The sequence below is a fragment of the Phyllobates terribilis genome, unplaced genomic scaffold, assembly GCF_046119375.1.
Source record: "Phyllobates terribilis strain yellow unplaced genomic scaffold, ASM4611937v1 Scaffold_2__4_contigs__length_985480577, whole genome shotgun sequence".
NCBI lineage: Eukaryota > Metazoa > Chordata > Amphibia > Anura > Dendrobatidae > Phyllobates > Phyllobates terribilis.
The window spans coordinates 342,376,975-342,385,921 of record NW_027362762.1 but is presented as its reverse complement, the minus strand read 5'-3'; the positions used below and the strand labels follow the sequence as shown (position 1 = coordinate 342,385,921).

The window sequence follows — 8,947 nt, the reverse complement described above, 5'->3', positions numbered from 1 at the left end:
TTCCAAACACGGTCAGACACAGACAATTTTTAAAATTAACTTTCGTTTGTTGGAAAACCCCTTTAAGTTCAATGTGGATGAGGGAGGGCCTTTAGTTATGAACTATGACTAGGGGTGGACACACTCAAAATGCATAGAGTATGCTTCTGACCACATGGATGTATGTGTGTTTTTAATCATGACTGAATAAAAAATTGAATATTTTACACCAGGCACTGTAATTTTACCTACCTATTGGATTTACCAGCAATGTTCCTTGGTCCAGTAGCTTCCGTACAACAAGACTATAGCTCCAGACCTTCCAACCAACAAGCTGCTAAACTGGGAGCTGTATTACCCTGAAACCCCTTTTTTCTATTTCGAATGGGATCTGTAAAGTTTCCATTGTTGTTGCAGTATTTCTGACGGCAAGAACAAAATAATCCCATATCATTTCTATAATTCATGGAAAAATTGGAAATTAAACTGTGACTGTGTCCTCCTATTGATATCAAGTAGTATACTAGTAAATGGATCAGATGAGAATATCTAGAAAAACACCTTGCATACAGTTATCATTTGGACATACCCAAGGGAATGAAAAAACACTATGTTGACAACGATTTAAGAACATCCACAACCAGGATACCATTGTGATATAATTGTCCCTGCCGCTAGCCCCTGCACATTGATAATTCATACCCTCCTCCAAGACTCATAAAATCATGCATACCTACGTCAGGTACAAAAAAATCCATCTCAGCGGTGCCCTGTCTTTCTTTAACAGAGGGGGCCAATAATCACAAAACTGATTTCTGGCCGTCCATTCTAAAACTGTGTGAACAAACGCATCATGAACACCAAACCAATACACAACTCCCAACTTAGTCTACTTTTCACATGTATGTAACCCAGTGACCAGATATTTTACATCATGAGTCTTCTGACAACCGTAGCTTACTAGTGAATAAAGCCATGATAAAACCATGGTGAAATAACATCTTACCTCTATGTCTGTTGGTTGTTTTGTCAAACATCAACATGGCATCCTCAACCTACAGAAAAATGGAAAAAAGAAGAATGCTTAGAAGAAACTAACAACAAGCACACAATATTAAAACTTACAAAGATAAAGTTACTGTGCCTTTATACACCATTACTGACCAGTTCATCACATATATGGTTACGGCATACTATACCTTTTTTTCCAATAGATTTTTTATTTATTTTTCAAAAAACACTTTTTTTTTTTAACAATAACAAACTGAGCATGTGGCTCATCACTTCTATCTTTTAAAGAGCCATGTTTTTTGGACCATAAGATGCACTTTTTTACCCCCAAATTTAGGGAGGAAAAGGGGTTGTGTCTTATGGTCCAAATGTACCATTTTGTGATGTGGGGGCGGCCGGGGCTGCGGCAGCAGCAGATGCAGCGGAGGGGGCTGTGGCAGCTGGGGCGGTGACGGAACGGTGTTACCCAGTGGGCGCCGCCATGAATTCACCATGGCCGCGCTAGACATCAGGAGGTGGGCTGTCTCCCGTCCAGATCACGCGCTGCAGTGATGTTACTAAGAGGCAGGGCCAGGGATGACTGCGCGCTGTACTGTTCTGTGTTGCCCCGGCCCTGCCTCTTTGTAACGTCACTGAAGCGCACGATCTGGACGGGAGACCACCCACCTCCTGATATCTAGCACGGACAAAATGAATTCATGGCGGCGCCCACTGGGTAACATCGCTCCATCGCCGCCCCAGCCCCCTCCGCTGCCACAGCCCCCAGCCAGTGTGACCTCGCTCCCTGCCTATCACCCAGAATGAAAGGCAAGCATTATAACCTAGAAATAAACTATAAAGTAAAGTGAAAAAGCACATGTCATTAAACACTGTACCACTCCTGGTGGTGAACTATAGCTCCCAGCATGGCATAAGAGCTGAGGGACATGCTGGGAGCTATAGTTCTCAGGGCAAACACATGACATAAATGTGGGGAACTAAAACTCCCAGCATGCCATAGGAGCTGCAGGATATGCTGGGAGTTATAGCTCCCCTGAAAGGCAACCACAATACCTGTGGGATTTTAAAGAGGACATATGTACTGGCTGTATGACTTTAGTCACGTATGGTGATACAAGCCGACAGTGGATCAGGCAGCATACTACAGTATTACTTCAGCCATGTACATTTTTCGGCATTTCAAGGAAAAACACACGGTACAGTACGGTACTTTAAAAGCCACCGGGACCGAGCCGCACTGGAGACTAGGCAGACAGGTGGGCCCCCAGCGACTTCTCCCCATCTGCTCCCATTGAGTGACAGTTTTCTTCTTGCATGTGTGTATAGTTACAGACAAGTCAGTCATTGACAAGAGGAGAGGAGAAGCCAAAGTACGGCATGTTTTCCTCTGCCGCAGCATTTCAGATGGAAACATACCGTATCAGCCTTACATCGTACATCCAGTGTCTGATACATGCTGCCTGTGGATCAGGCAGAATGTATCAGCTGTCACAATCCACGGGCAGAATGTTTCAAAAGTTTTTCTTTCCCTATTTTCCACCTCTAAAACCTGGGCGCGTCTTATGGTCCAGTGCGTCTAATAGTCCGAAAAATACGGTATATCTTCTATTAATAATTCACTATACTTAAGACATATTATTTATTGTAATGGGAGAGATAGGCAGAACGGCAAGAAGGACAACAGCAAATTTTATTAAGGAGGGGGGATTAGAAGGGTAAATAGGTATATCCAAATCTAGGATAAAAACAGGAGTAAATGCTGTATAGTCCATTTTCTCAACAAAAAATATATATATTGATCTGTTTAAACAGGTATAAACATTCTATTACCTATTATTAACTAAAGAAAATTAATTTATACCAACTTTATATCCACCAATAATTATTAGTTAATATATTGTGTATTAAGTTTTTTAAAAATTCTACATTTAATAAAAGAAACTCTTGTAATCCAAGCCTACATTTCTTTTGCAATTGTTAATTCTCCCATTGCAAAGGAGGAATCCTTATCAGCTACCTGAGGATTTCGCATACTGATTTTTTTTTTAAAAAATTGTGATTATAGGGGACTAGGTGAATGGTGTTGCGAATTCTTTATTCCAGGGGGCCCAATTTTTTTTAATATTTGGGAAATCTATTGTGTCTTATGGCAGCAAACCATTGTTTCATCAGTATTTTGCACTTGTGCTGCCTCCGCCTTTACCATCGTAGGGGGCCTGCTGCATTCTGAAATGCATTAATATTGTGTCTCTGTGTTGATAAATATGGCTGCCTTCTTTCTGTGTGTTGTTTTTCTTCCAGGTATTTAAAATCCAGCTTAAATGCAATGTCAGCAGGATTTCACTTATCACCCCCCTCCCAAAAAAAAACAACAAAAAAAACAACTACCATATTTATAAGTGCATATAAAGCTCTTTAAAGACAAAAACCTTTACATAATCACTCCGTTCCTCCATTACTGAGAAATGAGCATTTGAATTGATATGCAAATGACGCTGAAGGACTATGCTAGATTTAAAGCCTCGGTCATCTAGCTCTTTGCCCCACCCAGAGCCGCCTCATCCCACATGACTGACAGACTCTATGCTGTTTGACTTCAGACAAAGGAGCAGTCAGCCAATCAAGAGGAGGCTGTGGTGGGCGGGGAATAGAGCTGGAGTGACAGAGGCTTCAGATCTACCATAGCCCTCCAGCTTCATTTGCATAATAATTAAAACTCTGATTTCTCAGTAACAATGGAATGGACTGGTCGTGTAAAGGTATTGCAGGACTTGTCTTTGAAAGAGCCTCATATTTGTGGGGATGAAACCTGCTCACAGATTCCCTTTAAGAGACAAAAGAGTTATAGCAAAGTTATGTGTTATACCGATGGCAACCTCTCTCTATTGTACTGGGTAAGGAAAGCATAAGCATAATATAGTCTTGGAGTCAATGATGCAAATGGTATGATGTTGAAAGAAATTGAGGATAAAAATAACTATGATTATAGGATTTTACAGTACTCTGCTGCACCACTTAGAAAAGTGATGTAGCAGATCTGATCTTGTTCTGTGGCACAACGTGCTGTGATGCACTCAGGTATCATATGTGATCTGCCAGGGGATGTGCAGGTGACACATGTAAGCTCTACTCTTTATTAGGTTTCATTTCCTTTATTTCAACTTCCAAGATGGCAAAGCAACACTGCAATCTAAAGATGGTCACGGATTAATAAAAATAATGTGAAGATGAGATGTATGAGCTCTCGGTCAGATTCGTAGCACCTGTACCATTCAAACGTTTTACATTTCCGTTGCACCCACAAAATGTTTATTTTCATCCTCTAAGATTAAGCTTCTAGCAAAGCAGCATGATAAAATGTGAGCATCCACAGGAAAGTTGGCATGAGCTCTCCACCAGCTGGGCATTTTGCAATTTTCCAATTGGTGTATCTGGGAAGAGGACTGTATCGCTTGGGCTTCAGATCAACTCTGGTTGAAGCTGCTGAACTGCTGAAGCGGGTCCTATAGCTGAGCTAATACCAGGATTTTTTCAGGCTTGTTGGTCTCTATAATTACACTAACCCTCCTGGAATGCTCCCCTGAGTTTGGCCACAATCCTTGGATCAGAACCATGAAACAAGGAGAATTTATAATTAAACCAATTTATTATTCTCATACAAAAGAACTTAGTGTGTGCCCTTTGCTGATCTCTCATTTTTAATAAAACATGTCCTTGGATATATTTAGCTCCGGAGTAACCTCTGCACCAAAAACAATGTTTACATGAAACTCAGGACGATGGAGGGATTATTAATGAAACTGGAGACATAAAGAGATAGTGTACTTGAAATTGGTTTCTGTTCCATCTACTGACATTTTTTCTAAACCACACATTCTACCTAGAAATATGATCATGAGCCATCAGCATGGCAGAGAACTTCACTTACAATTCAGTCAGGACTGCTGCCTTTCAGAGACTGTTCAAGCCTATACATGGCCGCTACAGTAGCTTCACACACTCCCAAAACCAAAGGGGGCAACTACACCATGGTCTCTTCTGCCACTTATATGGTACGCAGCAATATGGCGCACTAACATACCCATAAGCTAGAGCTAACTTAGTGTGCCCCATTTGAAGTCCTATAGCAGCTATGTTCTCGGCTGTAGCTTTTTTTTTTTTTTTGTAGCAGGGCTGTGGAGTCGGTAAGCCAAACCTCCGACTCCGGCTCCTCAATTTTCCCGACACCGACTACACGACTCCGACTCCCTCATACATGGCTCATGTTTAAGTGATAAATTTACTGTAGCTCAGATTCATCTCAGCTAAAAGTCTAGACCCTTAGATCAGGAATAGGACAGACATTTATAGGACATTTCATAACTTTCCCAAATTCTTATGAAAAAAATATTCTCCACAAACTGCATTGAACTATTGTACCCAATTTATTATATATTTTAGGAGTTGGAGTCGGTCCATTTTATACAGACTCCACCAAAATGGGCGCCGACTCCACAGCCCTGTTTTTTAGGACAATTAATGTATCCAGAATGAGCTACTTGCATTATTAATACATTTAAAGTTGTTTTTTTTTTCAGACAAACTAAATTCTACTTAAAAAAAAAAAAAATCTTTCCAAAATTTAAAAGGAAGAGCATCAACAGAAAATGATAAACAGTTAAACAGTTTAAATAAGATTTTTATTGTTAAATTTATTTTAAAACAAAGGTTTGTCAATGTTTTTTTCTTCACATCACAATCTGTGTTAAAAAATCAGAAATCTTTAAATTTTCACACTGGCCATTGCGGCTATTATATACTTCCTGATCTTTTAGGAAATTCACGTGTACATTAACAGCAATAGACCATATCTTTCATATTGACGCATCTAATGAGCATGTAAAAAGGTCATTGTGAAGGGTGGGGGAGCTATGGTATAATTTATGGTGAATGGTGGATCTAGTGTTAGCCATTGTAATCCGCCCTCTAATAATAATAATAATGAATGTTTAAAACGCTTCCTAAAAAACAAAGGAAGTATTAGGAGTCAAAAACATTTCAAGTAGACAGTGTGATAATTGCAAAATTACTAATTTTGTTTATATAGGTCGTGCTACAAAAATATATATATATATTTTTTAAATACATGTAGCACAAAAGCTTGATTTAAACAGAAGGTTATTCTCAGAAGACACATTTCCTTTAAATATTAATACATGAAAGGATTAGTGTTGAAGTAGTGAATTATCCTTTTAAGTCTGTTGTTATCATACACTCCGTGTACTGCACCTATGTTTATAAGATTACAATACGGCTATGTTCACACTGTTGCTTTTTTGCTGCTTATTTTCTGCATCCACAACCCAATCTGTTGGCAGTAAAAAGCTGTTTTTTCTGGCTTTTTTGCAGCTTTTCTTGCTGCGTTTTTCAGGACCTCAAAAGTTCAGCTTTGCTTCCACCATACAAGTATGAACAATGCAATATGTTAGGCCACCAATGCAAGACATTGGTGTCACCATAAAACATTTTTGGGTAAAAAGGGCAATTTGATCAAATTATTTAGTGGAAAAAGTTTATATGTCTGAAAATATAGTGACTATTCTGAACAAAAAAGTTCATATGAGTTCATGAAAAGCAAGGGAGTTGAATTGGTCTGGCATAGTTTGCCTAAAGGCCCCGGCACACTTAGCGATGCTGCAACGATCCCGACAACGATATGACCTGTCAGGGATCGTTGCCGCGTCGCTATGTGGTCGCTGGTGAGCTGTCAAACAGGCAGGCTCACCAACGATCAGGGGAGCAGCGACATCGTGGAAAGAATTTTTCCACGATGTCCTGCTCCTGGTTACCAGCCTGCTGCTGAAGCAGGAGCAGGCTGGTAACCATGGTAAACATCGGGTTACTAGGGGCACACGCGCACCTAGTAACCCGATGTTTACCATGGTTACCACTCGGCTACAGTGAGCGGGAGGTTACCGCTCACTTTAGCAGGCTCGTAACCATGATAAACAACGGGTTACTAGGTGCGCGTGTGCCCCTAGTAACAAGATGTTTACCATGGTTACCAGCCTGATCACTGCTCCCGCTGGTCACACACAGCGATGTGTGCTGACCAGCGGGAGGGCAAAGACCAAAAAATGGTCCAGGACACTTTGCAGTGATCAGCGACCTCACAGCAGGGGCCTGATCGCTGCAAAGTGTCACACATAGCGACATCGCTGGTGAGGTCGCTGTTGCGTCACCAAAACCGTGACACAGCAGCGATCTCGCTAGCGATCTCGCTATGTGAGACGGGGGCTTTAGACATTGGCAGAGCATTGAGTTGGACGACCTTGTTTATTTTCACACATTGGTCAGCCATTGTTCAATTTGACACATTGGTCAGACATTCTTTACTTTTACACATTGGTCGGCCATTGAGATGCTCAGGCTTATTTTACTTTACCTTATATCGCTAATTTAATCTGTGCTAATCCTAACTGCCATACTCATGTGAGGGTACCAAGACATTTAGATTTAAACATGGGAAAAAAATCACAAAAATAAATGGGTTTCACATACTGCTCTACCTGGAAAAACTGCTGGCAACATTTCTTTGCACTTACTCATTGCTTTCTATGGATGAAAAATCGCTGAAAAAACGCTACGTGGGTGGAGGACACTTCATTCTAGGCCTAGAATCCCACCACCGTACTTTCGCTCATCCTAGTGAATTGGATTGATTATGCTAATCACACTCTAATCAGAGTGTGAGCATAGTGTGTTCTCCAATTTTCTCAGATGTGGAGAAGATTGAAAAGAAAAATTTCTCCATCGCTCCATTCTGTTGGTCCTTGATATCTGAATGCGGTGCGGTTTTCATCTGAGTGCAGTCTGATGGTTTCCACAGACTTTTTGACTTTATGGCCGAGAGCGATCTGAATAATGGATGCAACTCAACCATGCTGCGATTCATTCCTAAGACAAACTCTGTCCAAAATCTGACATGTGGACGGACCCACAGAATCCCACTAGTCCGAGTTAAATCGGATGGTTTTTGGATGGTATTCGGACCAACAACATGTCTTTTTGTATGAGCCCTAAAAGGAAGAAGATGTAATCAGCAGTCAATTACAGCAGCAGAAAAGTGAAATCTCAATCACAGACTGAAAAGAAAAAAAATCATTGCAAAAATGGAGATGTGTCACAGCTTTTAAATCCGCTGCTAGTCAATTGTTTCTGCAGATTTCATCAATTTAGCATGTGTAATCTGTAAAAATTGTGACAAAATGAAACTTTTACATATTTTGCCATAAAATCTGCAGAAAAATCCAGAACAGATTTTTCTGACCAAATTACTGCACATGTGAACATACCCTTAATGTATGATTATTTTATTTCCAAATAGATAAAACAGAATGTAATGAAAATGTTTCTACCTTCAATCACTTTTTAAAAACATACAAGTCTCCATAAAATCTGAAGTCTGTAATAAGATACATGGCGGAAGAAGCCATTGCTTACTCAGTCAATTTCCTTATTCTTTGCCCTGATACATTTTATTTTCTCCACTCATTGAGCACAAATTTTCTGCTTGAGTTCTAGATTTTCTCCACCCATCTCCTTCAGGGCAGGCATTGTACGTGGAAGAAGGGGTTTTATTCTTCTAAAGCGAGGTCATACAATACCCTCCACCACCTGACTGTATACAAAGGTGAAATTAGATTGATTGCCTAAGAAAAAAAAACTGTATTCTGAAGCTTAGTATAACAACATACAGATGAAATTGTTAAAAGAGAGAAAACATAAGGTTGGAAAGGAAAGGCTTTTTAATGGAGTATGGATAGTCTTTTCTTCTTGATTCAGAAAACCTATCAATGTACTGGCAGAGCAGCAAGGACTGAAACTAGAATCCCCGCGCCACACAAAGAAGCGGAATAGAGTGAAAGGGAAAAAATACAATCCCTGCATGCGCAGCTCAGCTCTCACGCTTCTCGGT

The 8,947-nt window shown here is 40.3% G+C and overlaps 1 protein-coding gene across 4 annotated transcripts in view; it reads right to left on the bottom strand.

Moving 5' to 3' along the window:
- The window catches only part of MSI2 (musashi RNA binding protein 2), an 810,011-nt gene that overhangs the window by 429,949 nt on the left and 371,115 nt on the right, over positions 1 to 8,947 (bottom strand). For all 4 annotated transcript variants that reach the window (XM_073664582.1, XM_073664585.1, XM_073664583.1 and 1 more), the window contains exon 7: positions 986 to 1,034. In XM_073664582.1, coding sequence (XP_073520683.1) covers positions 986 to 1,034 — 49 coding nt within the window. The remainder of the gene's footprint in view (positions 1 to 985; positions 1,035 to 8,947) is intronic.